This window comes from Aphidius gifuensis, linkage group LG3 (assembly GCF_014905175.1).
Source record: "Aphidius gifuensis isolate YNYX2018 linkage group LG3, ASM1490517v1, whole genome shotgun sequence".
Classification (NCBI taxonomy): Eukaryota; Metazoa; Arthropoda; class Insecta; order Hymenoptera; family Braconidae; genus Aphidius; species Aphidius gifuensis.
The window spans coordinates 3,539,949-3,558,827 of record NC_057790.1 but is presented as its reverse complement, the minus strand read 5'-3'; the positions used below and the strand labels follow the sequence as shown (position 1 = coordinate 3,558,827).

General features: G+C 23.3%; 4 protein-coding genes across 12 annotated transcripts; 3 read left to right on the top strand and 1 right to left on the bottom strand.

Annotated features, from left to right (window-relative positions):
- The first annotated feature begins 3,737 nt into the window (after positions 1-3,737).
- Positions 3,738-9,505, top strand: LOC122851472 (acyl-CoA synthetase short-chain family member 3, mitochondrial). 3 transcript variants are annotated; one of them, XM_044150721.1, is made up of 13 exons: positions 3,738-3,877; positions 4,601-4,798; positions 5,788-5,953; positions 6,123-6,412; positions 6,797-6,893; positions 6,974-7,182; positions 7,262-7,490; positions 7,667-7,777; positions 7,854-8,053; positions 8,138-8,283; positions 8,357-8,579; positions 8,694-8,869; positions 9,161-9,505. In XM_044150721.1, exons 2-13 carry the CDS (start codon positions 4,684-4,686, stop codon positions 9,254-9,256), a joined length of 2,058 nt encoding a protein of 685 aa, XP_044006656.1. In that variant the 5' UTR covers positions 3,738-3,877; positions 4,601-4,683; the 3' UTR covers positions 9,257-9,505. The 3 variants fall into 3 exon arrangements, with proteins under 3 accessions (XP_044006656.1, XP_044006657.1, XP_044006655.1); XM_044150722.1 differs by having other exon boundaries at positions 3,738-3,937; XM_044150720.1 differs by having other exon boundaries at positions 3,749-3,920.
- Positions 9,341-14,391, bottom strand: LOC122851471 (exosome complex exonuclease RRP44). The gene is made up of 8 exons (XM_044150718.1): positions 14,170-14,391; positions 13,913-14,086; positions 13,465-13,810; positions 13,171-13,400; positions 12,810-13,088; positions 12,434-12,718; positions 10,917-11,154; positions 9,341-10,831 (listed from the first exon to the last, which is right to left on the bottom strand). The coding sequence occupies exons 1-8, from the start codon at positions 14,221-14,223 to the stop codon at positions 9,507-9,509; spliced, it is 2,931 nt and encodes a 976-aa protein (XP_044006653.1). The 5' UTR covers positions 14,224-14,391; the 3' UTR covers positions 9,341-9,506.
- LOC122851473 lies at positions 11,252-12,567 on the top strand. Its single transcript, XM_044150723.1, has 5 exons — positions 11,252-11,578; positions 11,653-11,816; positions 11,884-12,002; positions 12,068-12,403; positions 12,463-12,567. Exons 1-4 carry the CDS (start codon positions 11,349-11,351, stop codon positions 12,311-12,313), a joined length of 759 nt encoding a protein of 252 aa, XP_044006658.1. The 5' UTR covers positions 11,252-11,348; the 3' UTR covers positions 12,314-12,403; positions 12,463-12,567.
- Positions 14,392-14,436: 45 nt separating the features above from the next.
- On the top strand, positions 14,437-18,702 carry LOC122851468. 7 transcript variants are annotated; one of them, XM_044150712.1, is made up of 7 exons: positions 14,692-14,886; positions 14,989-15,064; positions 15,218-15,460; positions 15,551-16,389; positions 16,501-16,623; positions 17,198-17,333; positions 17,403-17,467. In XM_044150712.1, the coding sequence occupies exons 3-7, from the start codon at positions 15,219-15,221 to the stop codon at positions 17,449-17,451; spliced, it is 1,389 nt and encodes a 462-aa protein (XP_044006647.1). In that variant the 5' UTR covers positions 14,692-14,886; positions 14,989-15,064; position 15,218; the 3' UTR covers positions 17,452-17,467. The 7 variants fall into 7 exon arrangements, with proteins under 7 accessions (XP_044006646.1, XP_044006647.1, XP_044006650.1 ...); XM_044150711.1 differs by lacking the exons at positions 14,692-14,886; positions 14,989-15,064 and adding an exon at positions 14,437-14,626 and having other exon boundaries at positions 17,403-18,702; XM_044150715.1 differs by lacking the exon at positions 17,403-17,467 and adding an exon at positions 17,491-17,915 and having other exon boundaries at positions 14,692-15,064.
- The last annotated feature ends 177 nt before the right edge of the window (positions 18,703-18,879 follow it).

Below are 18,879 nucleotides of genomic sequence, written 5' to 3'. Positions count from 1 at the left end.
ATTTTTTTTTTTTTTTTTTTACTCATATTTTTATCAGCCATCACAAGGATAGATAATAATTTATTGAATTTAATTATCAACTTTTATATGATTTTTATTATCAACATAAATTTTTACGACAATTATATGTGGTTACTTTTTCTTTAATATTTTTTATTTCATTGAACAAGTTTTTATAATACAACAATTATTGTATTTTTTTTTTCGGTTTTTAAATTGTCTAATTTAAAATATATATTTTTTAAAATTATGCAATTTTTTTTATATATAATAGAAAAGTATTTATATTTTTGTAAAATCAGGAAACTTCTTTTTTTTTTTTAAATAAAAATATTCATCATACGAAGCTGGAGTAATTTTTTTTTTATGAATAAAATAGGTATAAAATTGTTGAAAAATATATACGAAGATTATGATGATTTGGAATTATAAAATTATTGAGGTAATAAAAATTAGAGATATATTGTATTGACGGAAAATTTCTACAAATGTCAATTATATCGAGGAGACTGTTCAAATTTATTTGAGTATTGAATCAATTATTTGTAATCAAAATTTTTTTGAATAATGCCGAAAGCAAAAGGTTGTGGTCATTGACATGTGTAACATTGATGTTATTAATTTAATTAATATAATGATTGTTATAATTACAATGACAATCTGTCATCATACAAAATAAAATAATTTTCAAACAAATTACAAGAGTTTAAAATTATTCATCCATCAACTTATTATTAAATATAATTATTTATTTTTACAAATGAAATTTAATATTTATGGAGGAAAATGATGAGTGTTGTTATTTTATGAATATTTGTTTTGATTTTATTAATATAGAAATGTTTTTTTAATTATAAGTTTCTTGAATAATTGGGTATTGTAAAAATGATAATAGAAATAAATTTATTATATTTAACGTATCGATAATAATATTTCATTTTTGTTTCATAACTCAGTGCTTTTTTTTTTCATTATTTATTCGGCTTCAGGCTATATTCAGTATTGTATTTACAGTATATCCAGGTAAAGGCAAATTATTTTAAAATATCACAATTTAATTTTGGATAAAAAAAAGAATTTAAAATTTTTTAAAAATTAGTCAGACAGTTGATTGAAGTTTTAGCTGATTAATAATTATAATTTTAAATATTATTCTTCTTTTTTTTCAAGACAATTAATTTTAATTTTAATTTTTTTTTAAATCAAATTTTTCAATTTACTATAAAAATAGAATCACAAGTGGTTGATTAAATAATTTTTATCCATTTCAAAACTCATTTTAATTCTCACATTTTTCATTTGAAATTTATTGTTTTAAAATAAGTTAATTAAAGATTGAAAAAATTATAATTAGAATAAAATTTCATTAAAATATAAGAGAAGATATACTGTGTGATTGATTTAAATAAGGGTTTATTATATATAAAATTGTGAACGACTATAAATTGTCAATTTGTCATTTTATCAAATAAAATAAAATTCCATTTTCTACTTGATAATTTAAATTTAAACAATTTATTCATTAACCCTTTAATTTAAAAACTTCAAATTTTTTTCAATATATTTGACATTTTATTTTTATTATTTTAGTTTTGATTTTTACATTTATTTTTTATTTCTTCAAGCAAGTTTTTTATTTTTTCTATTGTGCATTTACGCGCGCACTTTAAATTTTACTGTTGTAGATAAGAATGTTCGATGCTATTTTTACTTACAAATCATCGAAATTCTAATCACGTAATTCTGCCACCTACTGTATACTACGATCGAGAGACGTTAATTTTTTATTCAAATAAATTTTTGATTAATAGATTATTGTTGAATGTTTAATTTATATTTTTTTTAACTTTATAAAGTATTATGATATCATTGATTGAGCCTTTAGACTAATTAATCATTTTTATTTGTCTTAAATTAAATTTAAAAAAAATACATCTTAATAAATTTAAATTACAAATCGAAAATAATTACTTTTATTTGTTTTTTATAATCCCAAGAGAACAGGTCGTATGTGTTCCATGAAATCTGACTGTCAACAATGTGTGTGTTTTAATAGAAAAATAAAAATATTATGTACGTCATCGTGGCTGGATAGTATTTCTACCGTAAAATTTAAAAATAAAAATAATAATATTTCAGGCATCAGGTGTTTAAAAAAAAATAAAAAAATTTTATAAATATAAATTTGCAAAGTAGAAAAGTTAATTCAAGTTATAATTTTATGTCTAGTTGAATAATTTGATAAGTATTTTTCTGACAATTAATTATTATTCAAAAAAATTCAATCACAAAAATTATGCAATCGTAAAAATTAATTTATTAACATTTATAAATATTTAATTCATTAAATTTTTTTATTTTTCTCCATCTACAATGTTATTTAAAATTTAAAATTTAAAAATATCGTTTTATAATCCATCGTTTACATACATTGAAATTATTATGAATTTTACATTATTTCATTTTTCATATCAAATTTTAAGACTCATAAATGACTTATTCAACAGAGACATGAAATTTTTTATATTTTAAATTTAAAAAATGAACAAAATTACACTGTTTATTAATTTTTTTATTATATAATAATATTATTTATAATATATATCATCAAAATAAAAGTTTTTCAAATTTATAGAAAAAAAAAAATAGCCAAAATTTTTTATTTGTTTTTATTTAATTTGACGGATTATTTTTTTCTTGCTATTCGAATAGTACGAACAAAATTTGATTTACGAAAATGTATTATCTATATCTTTGTGACATAAAAAAAAAAAACTTTTGCTTTTTCATCTTTTATATATATTTCAATATATTTTTTTTTCTTTCCTCATTTACTTTTTTTTCTTACAATTTATTTTGATATTTTTCTTTTTAACTTTTTTTTTTTTTTATTTATTTTATTTACTTGTAGCTGTTTTTTTTATTTTTTTCAACATGTTTTTCTCATTTTCCACAACGCCAACATCGACACTGTAATATGTACGTGTCTGACGTGCTTGGCTTGGTTTATTAGACAGTTAACTTGGACCACGACATTGTCGACTCAATTGCATTTACAACAATTCAAATTGTCTTTAAAATTACGCATATACAATATACATATTTATTTATCTAATTGACTTTTATTTATTTTTTTTTTTTATTATTAATTTTTTATTGTAAAAATGTCACACCCACAATGATCATTTACCAAAATTTCTTCAACTAAATTATTGTCTTTTCCTTGCATGAATTTCAAAGCAAGGTGATTCATGTAAAAATATATAAATAAAATATATCGATGACACATTTCCTGTATTTTTAAATTATAAAATACTTATTGAATTAAAAAAAAATCATCCGATTGTTTAATGACACAATTAAAAAAATAGAAATAAATGAAAATTTCTTTCTTTTTTTTGTCATAGAAAATTGTTTATTTTTTAAAAATATTATTACAATTAATTTTTTTTTAATGATTAATTTATATAATGTAATTTTTTTTCTATATAATGTTTTTAATATGATTCGTATTTTTTTTAATTTATAACTTTTTGTATTTAATTAATTCAATTGAACATTGGCCACAATGATATCTAGGGTCATCCAGGTAATTAATTCAATAACGTGATTTTTTTTTTATTTTTTATTATTCTATCTTTGTCATTTTATCAACTGTTAATGTTCATTATGTTAAGTTGAATAAATTTTACATATTTTAGTCAACTTTTCGATGAGCTCGATTGAAAATTTATATCAGTTTGTCAATGTGAGCTCGTCGGTAACTTTCTATCAAAATAAACACATATATATTTTATATATTTGTTTATTCGAGAGTGTAAAAAAAAATTTATTTATATTTTTTATTCAAAAAGTTTTACAAATAGCAACAAATATCGTGAGTGAAGTTTTTCAGAGGGTATCAAATTGAGTTACAACGTGTTAGATGAGTTTTTCAGTTAGTTTTTTTATATAACAAAAATAGAAATAAAAATTATGTCAAAGATAAAAGTTTTCGTTTGAAAATAGATTAAACTTGCAAGAAAAAAAAAAACAACTAATTAAAATCACTTGTTGATTGTTACTTTTAATTTATTTTATACATTTTTTTTTTTTTCATACAATATCATTACAAATAATTCCCACTGTAATAACTATAAATTTACCAGCTATTAGATTAATGAAAAAAAAAAAGCTCTTTCCACAATCCCAGTAATGGCGATTTTTTCAATTATTTTTTTAATCATCAGTAGAATACATGGAAATAAATATTTAATTATTTATCAGTATTTTTTTCATAAAAAAAAAACAAAATATCACAAATAAACAAACTTTTCTATCAAAATAGAATTTATTTTTTTTTTTTTTTCACCCTGATTGACTGATTGAATTATTGAAAAGTTTATTTTTGAAAGCTTTGATTATTACATTTTTATTTATCTTACAAATAATTTACACTTAGGTCTATTTTTTTTATTTTTTTATATTTGTTTTTTCTCAATTTGAAATTTTATAAATATTTATTATTCAAAGAAATTTATACAAAACACTTTGACAATATTTTTTTAAACATACTAAATTAATAATTAAATAAAAATTTGTTATATAAAAAAAATTCTAGTGTATGAAGTTAATTCTTGTGGATATTTATTAATACCCATTGACAATTTGACATTATTGTAATACGAATTTATCTGTAACGTAATGCTGGCTCAAGTAAATACGGATTACCTGGATTCAAAAGTCCAAGATGACACCGATATGACATTAGATTCTTGTATTGTCAGATCAAAATGTCCACGAAAAGGAGATGAAAGTGGTGAGTTTTATATTTCATGTAAAAAATAATTTAAATTTCAAATCTATTATTGTTTTTTTTTTTTTTTTATAAAATTTCATTATTTCAATTCTCAATTTTCATTTGTAATATTGTATTACTCATTGTATTTTATAAATTTAATAACACTGCTGTATCATTATTACAAATAAATAAACAATAAATAGTTGAAAAAAAAATAAAATAAAAAAATAAATGCTGTATCATTGAGTTTGAATCAGTATCAAAATTTCATACCAAAAAAAAAAAAAAAAAGTATCATTTTATATTCTACAAATGAAGGCTAATTTATCAAATAATAATTGATAAAAAAAAAAAAAAAACAATACCTATAAAATGATGAATAATACAAAATAAAACAAGAGAAAAACTTCAGTAGAAATTTAGTCAACAGCTCGAAGAAGAATAAAGCTTTGTTCCTTATGTTTATTTCTGTTTGTCACCCTAAAATAAAATTTAACATTAACATCCTGTATTAAATGCCAAATGGGGTGTTTGTTAGCCCCATATATTGTTCATAATATTTTCATGTTTTGATAACGTAACCCTCAAGTTACGTGTCAGTACATTTTTTTTATTTATTTTATTTATATATTTACCTTGAAGGTAAAGTAATAAAAAAAAAATAAAAAACAACAAAACTGAAAATTACTATATACAAAGTTTGGGTACATTCGTAAAATGAATAATTCATATTATAGAAATAAAAAAAAGATAGAAGAAACGGAAAAGAACGCAAGAAGTTAAAAAAAAAAAATAAAAAAAAAATGACAACGATGACAACGATGACACCAAGAAGTTTTAAAAAATAAATATTATTCAAAAAAATTGAATAGTATCTTTTTTAAATTAAATTTAATATATTCCCGTCATTTAAAATTTTAACTTATCTATATTAAAAAAAAAAAAAAGTAAATGAATAATTTACTAAAATAAATTTGTTATTTAAAATATCGATAATTTTGTTTCAGATTTAATTGTTAATAAAAATCCATATTACAGTAAAATTTATGATGAAATATTCAAAAAATCAATTGAATATCCAGATGAATTTTGGGGTGAAGTTGCACAATGTGTTGAATGGAGTAAACCATGGAAAAAAGTACTTGATAATACAAATGAACCATTTACAAAATGGTAAAAATAATTATAAATAAAATATTAAATATTAAAATATCATATTGATTGTTTTTTTTATAAAATATAGAGTATATTTCGTTTAAAATAAAAAAATTTGTTTATAAATAGACAATTTCCTTGTAAATTGAATTTTCGATTAATTTTTCTATGAAATGTTCAATATCAGGTACGTGGGAGGTGAATTAAATGCATGTCATAATGCAGTTGATCGTCATGTTTTATCTGGTTATGGTAAAAAAATTGCCTTGATACATGACAGTCCTTTGACATCAACAATTCGTAAAGTATCATACGATGAATTACTTGATAAAACATCAAAACTTGCTGGTGCATTATTTGACATGGGAGTTAGAAAAGGTGATCGTGTACTTATTTATATGCCTCTTATACCAGAAACAATTATTGCAATACTTGCTAGTGCAAGACTTGGTGCTGTACATTCTGTTGTATTTGGTGGTAATTATTTATTAATAAATTTTAAAAATATTTATTTATATATACAATATTATTGAGTATAAATTAAATTCCTTAATTTATATTATTTTCTTTTTTTTTTTTTAAATTTATAGATTCATTTTTCCCTTGCTTGTATCAATATGAATTTTTAAAGATAAAAAAATTTCTTATCAGTATGCTATAAACTTGGCTTACTTCAAGGTTTATATTGGCTTGAAATTTGAATGTGTGAATTGAATAACGAGTAGATACCCTCAATCGATTATAATTTATCCATATATTAAATTTATTTACTTTTATTAAAAAAAAAAAAATAATAACTGCTTACATTGAGATTAAAAAAGACTATAATTATTTTGTTTTTTTGTAATATAAAATTAACAGGTTTTGCACCAAAAGAATTGGCAACAAGAATTGATCATGCTGAGCCAAAAGTTATAATTGCTGCTAGTTGTGGACTTGAGCCTACAAAAATAATTCAGTTAATTATATTTTAATTACATAATAATTTCTAACTATTAAATAAATAAAATTAATTATTTGTTAAAAATAAAATTTTAGATACACAACAATGATTGATGAAGCAATGGATTTAATATCAGTAAGAAAACCAAAGTGTATTGTTTATCAACGTAAAAATGTATGGGAAGAAAAATTAAAAAATTATCAGTATGATTGGAATGATTTAGTAAGTAAATCAAAGCCTCATGTATGTGTGCCAGTTGAAGCAAATGATCCACTATATATTCTATACACATCTGGCACAACTGGTAAAACAAATTAAATTAAATTCATTGTCTGTTAAATTGTTGTAATATAATAATATATTATTTTTTTTTTTGTATTTAGATAAGCCAAAAGGTGTACTAAGACCAATTGGTGGACATATTGCAACATTGTGCTGGACAATGAAAGCTATTTACGGAATGGATAAAAATTCAATTTGGTGGGCAGCATCTGATCTTGGATGGGTTGTTGGTTTGTCATATATATGCTATGCACCACTACTTTATGGTGCTACTAGTGTTATGTATGAAGGTAAACCAGATCGAACACCTGATGCCAGTCAATACTTTAGGTTATCAATAATTTTTTTTCTATAAATAAATTATACAGTAAATAATTCATTGAATATAAATTAATTATTCTTAAATTACTATTTTTTAATAGTAAAAATAATCATTTATATTTCGAATTAATCGATTTATTTTTATTAAAAAAAAATTACTACTAAATTTGTATTTAATTATACAGATTAATTGAGCAACATGGTGTCAATGCATTATTCACAGTTCCAACTGTGTTTAGAATTCTTCGACGTGCTGATCCTGAAACTAAACTTGGCAAACAGTATTCAACAAAATCGTATGTATTTTAAATTAAAAAAAACTTTTATATATTGAAATAAAAATAATTATAAATGCTTTTATTTTTTGGTAAGATTAAAAACAGTTTTTGTTGCTGGTGAACACTGTGATTATGAGGCAAAATGTTGGGCTGAAAAAGTATTTAAAGTTCCAATATTAAATCATTGGTGGCAAACTGAAACTGGACATGCAATAACAGCATCATGTCTTGGTTTTGGTCATAGTACAAATCCACCAAAACACACAACTGGAATGCCATTTCCTGGTTACAATGGTATAATAATAATTGCATAAAAAAAAAATTTAAAAATATTTATAATAAAATAATAATAATAATGTTAAATTAAAAAATTATTAGTACAAGTTTTACGAAAAGATGGAAGTAAAGCAACTGCTAATGAACTTGGTAGAATTGTTGTTAAATTACCACTTCCACCAGGAACAATGTCAACTCTTTACAAAGCATCTGATAGATTTGAAGAAATATATTTTTCAAAATATCCAGTAATTATCTTTGCAATGCATATATTTATAAATATATTCCTTTTCATTTTTTCTAATATAAATTTTTAACAAGGGTTATTATGACACAATGGATGCTGGTTACATTGATGAGTATGGATATGTTTATGTAACTGCAAGAGACGATGACGTTATAAATGTTGCTGGTCACAGATTATCAACATCAGCTCTTGAAGATGTTGTTTTAAGTCATCCTGATATTGTTGATACAGCAGTTGTTGGAGTTCCTGAATCATCAAAAGGCGAAATACCTCTTTGTTTGTACGTTATGAAAAATGGTATGTTAATTTCTATTTATACTTGTCGAAATATAATATCAATTTAGATGAAATATTTATTACTATTTTATTTTTTAATTGATAAATTTATTTTACGTGTTTTTAATAATATAGATAGTGCAAAAAATGAATCGGAAATTAATCAAGAATTAATTAAGAGTATTAGAAAACTCATTGGACCGATAGCATCGTTTAAACTTGCTGCTGCTGTTAAGGCACTGCCTAGAACACGATCTGGTAAAACAATACGTAAATCAATCGCTGATTTGGCACGTTCAAGAACTATAAAGGTATATATATATTTTTTCTTTTCAATTGTTTAAATAAATAGATTGGTCAAATGAGATCTTTAAATGAAAATAAACTTATTTTTTTTATTTTTTCTTTGTCAATATATCATGTTTAGAAATAAAAACTATTGGTAAATTTCCGCTTCCGGTTTGATGAAATAAAGTTGTATTGCTAACGTTGATTTATTATTAAAGTTTAATGTAAAAAGTTAATATTGTTTGCAATAGTTTATCGTTAAATGAATTTTTTTTTTTATTAATTACATTTAAATGGTTGTTTTATTTTTTCAGATGCCAAGTACGATTGAGGATCCAAATGTTTTTGCTGATATAAAACGTGCACTTAAAAAATTGGGCTATGCAAAAAATGCACCAGATCCACAATGATGATTTATAAAGTTTAAAATAAAATTTAAAAAAAACGAAAATAAGCTAGATAACTATTATCAATAATAATTTAATAAAATGGTATATAATTGTTAATAAATTTTTTGTCTTTATTTAATTTAAAAAAAAAAACAATAAAATTATGAATTGTTATTTTTATTCAAAATCAAATTTACATACAAATTTATGAACACTGTAAAAAGAAAAAAAAAAAAAAGAAAAATAATTATAAAATTGTAATAATGATTATTTAATGTTTTTTATTTTTTTTCTTTCGTTCTTTTTTTTGAACTGGTGCATCAATTATCATATCTTCTGGTGATGCTTTTCTTTTTGGCTCTTCTACAATTTTTTCATTGATTATTTCTGATGATGATGATGATACACTAAAACCAGGTATTTCTGGTTTAACTAATTTAAAAACAAGTTTTTCATGTTGTACATTTGATCTGTCAAGACTTAATTGTACAACAACTGGATCAAATGATCTGAATACAATGTCATTATATGTTTGTGTATGTTCTTCCTCATTATGAATAAAATTAACAACTGATTTTTCACCTTTTTTACTAAGATATAATGTACCTTCAAGACCAAATTTTGGTATGAGAATTTGTAGTGCATTTTTACGTACAAAAAGTATATAACCATCTTCATTTTGTACTTTATTACGAAAGAATAAATGTGTATTTAATGCAACAGATGCTCTACCAGCATATTGTGCCATTCTATTACGATAATTTAAATTATGACAAAGTGCATGATTTTTCTTTTTATCAAGTAAATCTGGATATGTTGCATCAGCACCAATACAAACAGCAAGAAGACGATGGACAATAATATCAGCATAACGACGAATTGGTGATGTAAAATGTGTATAAATTGGACAAGCTAAACCATAATGGAAAAATTCAGATGGTTGTACCATACCACTTACAAAATAAACAGCTTGCATCATACAACGTGTTGCTAATATTTTAAGCATTGTATTAAAATATGGATTATCATTTTTATATGCTGATTCAAGTGATTTTGCAAGTTCTTTACCAGATGATATATTTATTTCAAAACCTTGATGTTTACCAGCTTTAATAAGTGGCTCAAAATTAATATGTGGTGGCTCAGGATGACGACGTAACATTGCACATTCAGGAAATTCTTGTACAATTTTTTCAGCAACAGATATATTTGCTAACAACATAAATTCTTCAACCATTGAATTTGTATCACGTAATTTTTTAGCTTCAACATCAATTGGATCATGGGTTTCATTATCAACTTGAAAACGTATTTCTGGTGATGCAAGAACAAGTGCACCATTATCAAGACGACGTTTTTTTAATTTTTTAGCAAGTATATTTAATTTTCTTAATGATTTTGCAAGAGCATCATCTTGTGATGGATCATCAATTTTTAATTGAGCTTCTTCATATGTCATTGAACGACGTGATCTAATTATTGATTTTGTAAATCTAGAACTTATTATATTTGCATCATGATCAACTTCCCATATACATGAAAATGCAAAACGATCTTCATTTCCACGAAGAGAACATAAATTGGAACTGAGTAATCCTAATAAAATAAATTTTACGAAATATTATATTTCAAACAATTATAAAATAAACCATAATAATTTCATTTAAAATATTTAATTTACCTGGTACCATGTCAATACGTTTATCAACAAGATAGACTGTTGTTGCTCTTGATGCAGCTTCATTGTCAATTGCAGTACCAGGCCTAATAAAATGTGATACATCAGCAATATGTACGCCCACTTCTAAATTACCATTTTCCAAATCTTTACAATGTAATGCATCATCAATATCAGTACATCCTGGTGGATCAACAGAGCACACATCAACATGACGTAAATCTTCTCTTTGAGCAACATCCTGTAAATTGAAAAAAAATTTTAATAAACAAATAATTAACTTTAATATAACAACAAATTTATTTTATTTTGGATATTTTTGTTTTTATTTTTTGACGTTTTTCTTTTATTTATTTATTTATGTTTATTTGATGAAATTAAATTAAATATGTGATAATTAAATTTGTAATTTTAGATTTTAAAAATTTAATAAAAATGAATAATCAATTAAAAACAGTTTCAGAAGAATTAAAAGATAATATATTAAAAAAATTAAAAATATTAAAAAATAAATTTATAATTCATAATAATTTGGATAAATGTAAAATTAATAAAAAAAAATTATCAATTAATGATGTTGTTATGATTTGTGAACAAATTGAAGGATTTGTTGATTTTATTAAAAATACAACAAACATTGAACATTTTATTTATGATATTCCTTCGTGAGATTTAAAAAAAAAATTAATATTAATAATAGCTGTTATTATTTATTAACTAATTAATTTTTTGTTTATAGAAATTTGGAGGAGCGATTTAATGATAATGTCCAAGAGCTAGAAGCTTTGTTGAATGAAATAAAAAGTTCACATATTAATATAAAAAAACAACAAGCACAGTATAATTTTGTTAAAAAAGAAAAAGTAGTACTTCAAAAAACATTAAAAAAACTAAAAGACACTGGTAAATATCTTGGGTATGAAAAAAAATTAACGTTTTAAATGAGTTAATGGCAAAATTTTGTCTATAGAAATTCGAGAAATGGAAATGGTTGCAGAGGCATTTGATAAAACAATGTTTTCACGCTGGGAAACTATAAAACAAACCAAAAAAATTGATGTGATTGAGAAATTTTTATATGAAATTCAGGTAAATAAATAAATTAAATTGCAAATAATAAATAATCGTTAAATTTTTTACAATTTTTAAAATAGAGTAAACAATTGGCACTTGAAAATTTGAGAATTTTGTCATCAAGAAGACTATCAAATCTTTCGTCAATTTTAAATATTAAAAAACCCGAAGAAAAATTTAAAATTAATTCAAATTTACCAATTGTTAATGATGAAGAATCAGTCTCACAATCAAGTTTAAAATTTCCGCAGTTTTTTTTTCCTCCTCGACAAATTGAAATAAATATACAACCAGAAAATTCACTTGATATTTTTCAAGAAAATTGACAACACAAGACTAATTTTTTAAAACTACACAATGGCATAAATTTAAATCGAATATTTAAAAAATTCAACTATCAATTGTCATTGTTAATGGTAAATTATAAAAAATATTATTTGACTTACCGATTCTGTAATAATCCATGGTAATTTAGGAAGAAAACTGAGTACTTCATCAGAAAATCTACTGTGTGGTACATCATGTTCCAATAATAAAACTTCATTTTCAGTCTCTTTATCACCAATATTACCAAGTGCACGTACAAAATGTCCTTGTGGATATCTTGAGTATCTTGGCCATGAATCAATTGCAACAATAATTCTTTGTTTACACAATGTTTCAGCTTGTCTTGTTTCAATTCTAACTTTTGGAATTTTTCTCTCAGCTGGCACAAATAAATGTCTCGTATGCTTAACACAAAATTTTATAAATTTATAATAAATTTCCATTAATATTACTAACAATAAAAACTAATTAACTTTTAAATAAATTTTTTTTTACTTCTTTGATAAGACTTGGTTGTAGTATTCCGCAGTACTGTCGCCATTTTCTACGTATGATGCCAACAATTTTACCAGTTGGCGTACGTTCAATGTTTTTAGCTGGTTGTTGAGCAATTATTTCTTTAGCTTCATCTAATACATCACCTGGATCTTCTTCTTCATCATCTTGAAGTACAACATCACTTGGTGATGACCATTCTTCCTCTGGTAATAATTCAACAGCAACAATATCACCATCAATTGCTCGATTAAGATTCTCCATAGTTTGAACGAAAATCTAAATTTAAAAAAATATATATTCACATGATTATTAAACAAATAATGATGAAGTTTGTTAAAATAATTTTAAAATCACTTACAGGTTTTTCCATGCCATCTACATTAACAGTTCCTTCCATAAAATTTTCTCGAGATGCTAAAAATGTTCCTTGTTGTAATTTACCATTTTTAATAGCATCATGAAGCTCAGCTGGTGTTAAATGACATGGATATATTGGCTTACCCTTGTCACCACCAAAATCATAATTTACTTTACTCAATTTGTCAATTAAATCTGTTGAATTATCAAGTGATTTGACATATTCTTCCACTGTAAAAAAATAATTATTATTAAATTAATTAAACATCAAGTTTTTTTATAAATAAAAACTTACTTGTAAATGATGTTAGTTTTTTTTTAATAGCAATTGCTTTGTTATCAGCATCATCAGTTATAAGAATTGTTTTTATATTATTTTTTGATGATAATAAATGCTTATTGTACCACTCAGTTGAAACACGAATTGCTCTGTCATTTCTATCGTTAACTTTTTCACCAGATACACGTTCAACAAATGTATCTTTATGATGTTCATTTATAAAAATATAAAATCGTCTAGTTGGATTAACAATAATGTCTTTTAATTTTTTATAAACATTTGAGCTTCTATGTCTAACTTCTTCTAAAACTGTTTGAAGTATAATTACATTACATAAAACATTTTCTTCTAGTATATGTATCTGTAATAAATAAAAATAAATAATATCATTTATTTATTTAATGATAATTATTAATAATAAAACTATTGTTAATTTATTTTAATAGTTGGTATATTTATTTACCTGATCAAGAACAACATTTGTGTCAAGAAGGAGATAGTAAGGTTCATTAATCAATGAGCTTGGTGCACCAGGATTTTCATCATCAAGAATAGCTCCTTTGACGCTGTGTCTGCATGATTCACATGCTGATGAACCACACCATATATCATCTCTCAAATAATGATCTCTAACAGTCTATTTAACAATATAAAATTATTAATATTAACATTATTTTTCATTTAAACAACATAAAATAACATAAATATTTTAATAAATACCTTAAAAACATTGCCACTTTTTGTTTTACGATAAAACAATTTTGTTTTTAACATTTTTTTATTATTTATTTTCACAAATCATTAGTTTATTATTGTCAATTGTATAAACATGTGTTAATTGTTGTTATTTTTAAGGTTATGACTAATGTCTAATTGACTAATGCAAAAAATAAAGTCACGTTTTCATGTCGCGATCTCGGGAATAAATTAAAAAAAAAAAAAGGCGCGGCATATTTGAGCGCCTCTAACACCAGTTTTACAAACTATAATAATACAGGAAATAATTATACATTGCAAATAATGTTATTTGCAAATGGAAACTCGGAACAATTAAACTCCATAATGCAAAGTGTAGCAAGTGACTTGATTAATTGATAAATTTTTTATTAAACTGCATGAATTTTTGCACAATAATTAATTAATATTAAAAAGAAAAACGACTAAGGCGACACACAGGGTAAGTTTCAATCATAATTTTCATCCCCCACTTTGATCTTGACCAACCAATCGGTCCCGCGACTTTTTAACAGAGGGGTGGTGGCTCATCATTGTATATTTTTTTATCCCTTTTTTTTATTTTTTTTTTATTGTTTTAATATATTTTTATTATTCGCACATACACACCGGGTACCGTAATTTCACGAAGCTCTAGCGAATAAACTTGTACAAACAACAATGGCCGAAATTGAACTTTTACAAAGTCGTGAGGTCATGAGGGTGATTGAACTTGTTATTTAAAAAAAATTAATTTGAATTTTATATTTATATTATATTCTATAAAAAATGTCTTTTTAATTTTATTCTAAAAAATATTTATAGATTTTTTTTTTTTCTAATTTAAAAAAAAGAGTAATTAAAATTATTCGTGATGAGTTTTCAAGATGTACACAACATGGTAATTATTTAAGCGTCTATGAAAAAAAAAAAAAAAAAACTTGATGCTTTTATTTAAAAATAAATACTTGAACAAAAAAAAAAAATAAATTATATAATATTAATTAAAAATAAATTATTATTGTTTATTTAAATTTATTTTTATTTTTTTTAGAATGGACTTGGCAGAGACTATGAAAAATATTGTTGGTAAAAATATGCAAACAGATATGGGTCCACCAGGAGGAGGTTCTGGCTATGCCAGTTCAGCAAGTGGTGCTGGTTATGTCACTGAAAAAATGTACATGTTATTACAGCTTTATTTACAAAATAAAGGATGGAATCCTAGTATTGAATTATTACAATGTTTTTCTGAATTAAAAGAAGCATCAATGTTACCAAGTGCTGCCTATCTTCAGTGAGTAAACAAAACAAAAAAAAAAGCTCTCTATTAATTTATAAAACAAGCTTATTAATTTAAATATTAAATTGTAATTATTAAATTTAGAATGATGGCATCTAGAGTTGCTCTTGACAGTCAAGGAAGATTGATATTACGTGAAAATGGAAAAATAATATTACCATATGAACATTTTGCAAATGCTGTTATGTTAAAACACATGCATGGTCCACCAGGTTTACATTTAAGTCTTGAAGGTACAATACGTGCTGTTATGGAATCATATACAATTGGACGTGAATTTTTTGGTATGGAAAAAGAATTTATCATTGAAGTTGTACAAAATTGTCCAAATCCTGCATGTCGTTATTACAAAAATCAACTTGAATTAACACAAAAAATGGGACATATGGCACCAACATATATACAAGACAATGATGCAACATCATCAATGCTACGTTTTTCTCATAATACTGATTATCAAAGTAATATTAATCATTCAAATCAAAATTCACATATGGCAAGTATTATTGGTAGTGGTGGATCATCATCATCAGATATGGCAGATTTACGTGGTAATCAAATGAATATACAACGTCCACCAAGTCGTCCAGCATTAAATATACCACATAGACAATCATCACAAGATAAAAAAAATATTGTTAAACAGCAACAGCAACAACAACAGCAACAACAACAGCAGCAGCAACAACAGCAACAGCAGCAGCAACAACTTTATGAAACAATACATAATAATAATCAAATGTCTGATCATAAATTGACTGATTTTTTACGTACAAATTTGGATAATTTAGAAGGTTTAAGTGGTATTGGTTTGGGTAATCTTCAAGGTTTATCAAATGCAAATAAAGATCTTCTTGCATTGCATAATGGTGCTTGGACAATTGATGAAAAAGGAATTCGTCAAAGTACATCAAGCGTTGACAGTAAGTTATTTTATTTTATCTTTTTTTTTTGTTGTTTTGTAATTTTAGTTTTTTCTCTTTTGTAAATTTTCTCTATCTGAGTTGTGTGTTGAGTGACTTCTATATGTTCAGATGGTGGTGGAAAAATAGTTCGTGCATTTGCTGAAGTCATGAAAAATATGGCAAGAATGAAGGCCTGTGTTCGACCAGCCATGTGTAAGCCTTATGGAAAACAATCCGAGGCATTGCAAAAAAGTAAAAAAACAAATGATTTTTTTATTTTTATAAAATTTTTAATTTTTCTATTTTTAAATTTATTCAAGTAAATTTCTTTTATTTTTTTTATTAAATGTAGTTTTAGAGTCTTAAATATAAACTTAACAAAAACGTTACATAAAAATAAATGTAAAATTACAAGATTGTTTTCTTTTTTTTTTTATCAGGCAAAGTAGAAGTAGATACGTATTTTTCTTTTAAATTATTTTCGTTGAATAAAATCAGTCTATTGTAAATAATTTCTAGAAGGAAAAAAAAAAAAAATCATTGTGCTATGAGTATAAACATTTACAAGAAAATAATAATCATAATTCTTTAATTTTTTTTTTCAATTTTCTATGATAATGGACGCTATTAATTATTTAATTTAAAAAATTTTTCATCTATTATTTTTGTGCGATTGTTATTATTTTTCTAATTGTATCAAATTGATAATAAGCATACAAAGTAGTACTAAATTTAATTAGTAAACAATTTAAAAAAAAAAAAATTCTTAATATTAAATAGCTTTTCTATTAAATTAATAATTAAATTTTGTAATTATTATTTGTAGCTCTAGTTGACACAATTCAACTCGTGCAATCCTTGAGAAGTTTTTTACCACCTCCGCATATTCCAGTTTCGAGCTGGAAAAATGAAGATAAACAACACAGATTAGATCATACGACTATAAATTATCTTCCTACACTGTGAGTTATAAATTATTTATCATTAAATAATACTAATAATAATGTTAATTATTTTTTTGTTATTTATAGAAAAACAAGTGTAATGGAAGATTTGTGTGAATCTCGAAAAATTGACTGAATATTATATCTAATTATTTATTCGTATTTTTTCTTCTAGTCACTCGAGTCATTTAATGGAACATTGGCAAGGTCCAAATTAATAACTAAAAAAATTTTTTTTTTCATTTTAAATGGACCAGATTGTTTGCTCAAAAGTGTTGGCGTTTAGAACTTTTGGTGTTGAATAATTTAAATACAAAAATTTTTACAAAATTACAAATTGAGTCATGCGTGGTCTGTGATAAACGTGAATAGTGGAAATTTAAAAAAATAATAATAAATTCGTGATTTTATTATTAATAATATTTAATACTAATTTTTTTTTTTTGATATTTAAAATTTTCCTGCCAGTGGTGCTCGTGATGTACACTCGTGGGATTTACAAATTTGTTTTTTGTTTTTTTGATACAGTATTTTTAGTGTATATTTTTTGAGAAGAAAAAAAATTGAATAATCGAATCTCGGACTTGACTGTGATATAAATTAAATATTAAAAATTAATGATCACTGTCATAATGTAAATTATTTTGTTGATAATTATTTAGCAGCTGGCTTGACCCACGATTAATATTATTTTGACAATTATTTATTTTAGTACATAAGTCTAGATATATTTTTTTGTTAAAAAATTATAATAAAATACATGAAATTGATGTTTCTATTTATATATTTCGATAGAAAAAAAAATTAAAATTATTATATATTTCAAGCTCCACCGGCAGGTTATTGATTTAATTTTATATAATAGATTAAATTATTTTTTTGTTAACAATTTGTTATGTTTAAAATTTACGTTATTTACTTGACAAAACACGAAGATAAAAAAAAAATTTTATATTTCAATAAATATATTTAGGCAATTAATAATAATCATTTTTTTAAAAAAAGAGAAAAAATAAAATACAAATTAATTTTAAGTGTGCGTAAGTTTGTTACAAGAAAAAAAAAAAAACATTATGTATATATTATGTGAGGATTAAGTTATTAAGTTTTTATGCCAAAAAAAAAGGAAAAAAAAATTCCTGGCTTTTTATTATAATTGCTTTTGTTTTTTTTCTAATTTATAAAAAATAAAAAAAATTATTTAATTATTATTTGAGCAACATTTATGAATCTAAGTGTTGATTGAAAAAAAAAAAAAACTAACAATCGATTGTATCTTATAATTACTTGTAAACATTAACTCTTGATGAATTCATCTCGTAATATTTATGTATCGAATAAATTGGAATACCATAATGTTTTGCTATCAAAGAGTAAATTAAATTTTGTCGTATTGTTTTAATGGTTTTAATAAACTATTAAAAAAAACTAAACAATAAGCAATTACAATATAGAGCCACCTTTGATCAAGCATATCAAGAAAAAAAATATATATATATAAATAATAATAAATAAATAAAAAATTAAAACAAAAGAAAAATTGAAATTAAATAAAAAATTTAAT

What these genes read in the sequence shown, in the direction of transcription:
- LOC122851471 (XM_044150718.1), bottom strand. Translation starts at nt 14,223, where the DNA reads ATGTTAAAAACAAAATTGTTTTATCGTAAAACAAAAAGTGGCAATGTT. An exon ending in AACCAAGTCTTATCAAAGAA is followed by an intron (nt 12,719 to 12,809) that starts GTAAAAAAAAAT and finishes TTTTGTGTTAAG; the next exon opens with CATACGAGACATTTATTTGT. An exon ending in CATGGATTATTACAGAATCG is followed by an intron (nt 11,155 to 12,433) that starts GTAAGTCAAATA and finishes TTCAATTTACAG; the next exon opens with GATGTTGCTCAAAGAGAAGA.
- LOC122851473 (XM_044150723.1), top strand. Translation starts at nt 11,349, where the DNA reads ATGAATAATCAATTAAAAACAGTTTCAGAAGAATTAAAAGATAATATA. An exon ending in TTTATTTATGATATTCCTTC is followed by an intron (nt 11,579 to 11,652) that starts GTGAGATTTAAA and finishes TTTTGTTTATAG; the next exon opens with AAATTTGGAGGAGCGATTTA. An exon ending in AAAAAAACTAAAAGACACTG is followed by an intron (nt 11,817 to 11,883) that starts GTAAATATCTTG and finishes TTTTGTCTATAG; the next exon opens with AAATTCGAGAAATGGAAATG.
- LOC122851468 (XM_044150711.1), top strand. Translation starts at nt 15,219, where the DNA reads ATGGACTTGGCAGAGACTATGAAAAATATTGTTGGTAAAAATATGCAA. An exon ending in CCAAGTGCTGCCTATCTTCA is followed by an intron (nt 15,461 to 15,550) that starts GTGAGTAAACAA and finishes TATTAAATTTAG; the next exon opens with AATGATGGCATCTAGAGTTG. An exon ending in ATCCGAGGCATTGCAAAAAA is followed by an intron (nt 16,624 to 17,197) that starts GTAAAAAAACAA and finishes TATTATTTGTAG; the next exon opens with CTCTAGTTGACACAATTCAA.
- LOC122851472 (XM_044150721.1), top strand. Translation starts at nt 4,684, where the DNA reads ATGCTGGCTCAAGTAAATACGGATTACCTGGATTCAAAAGTCCAAGAT. An exon ending in ACATTCTGTTGTATTTGGTG is followed by an intron (nt 6,413 to 6,796) that starts GTAATTATTTAT and finishes TAAAATTAACAG; the next exon opens with GTTTTGCACCAAAAGAATTG. An exon ending in GCCATTTCCTGGTTACAATG is followed by an intron (nt 8,054 to 8,137) that starts GTATAATAATAA and finishes AAAAATTATTAG; the next exon opens with TACAAGTTTTACGAAAAGAT.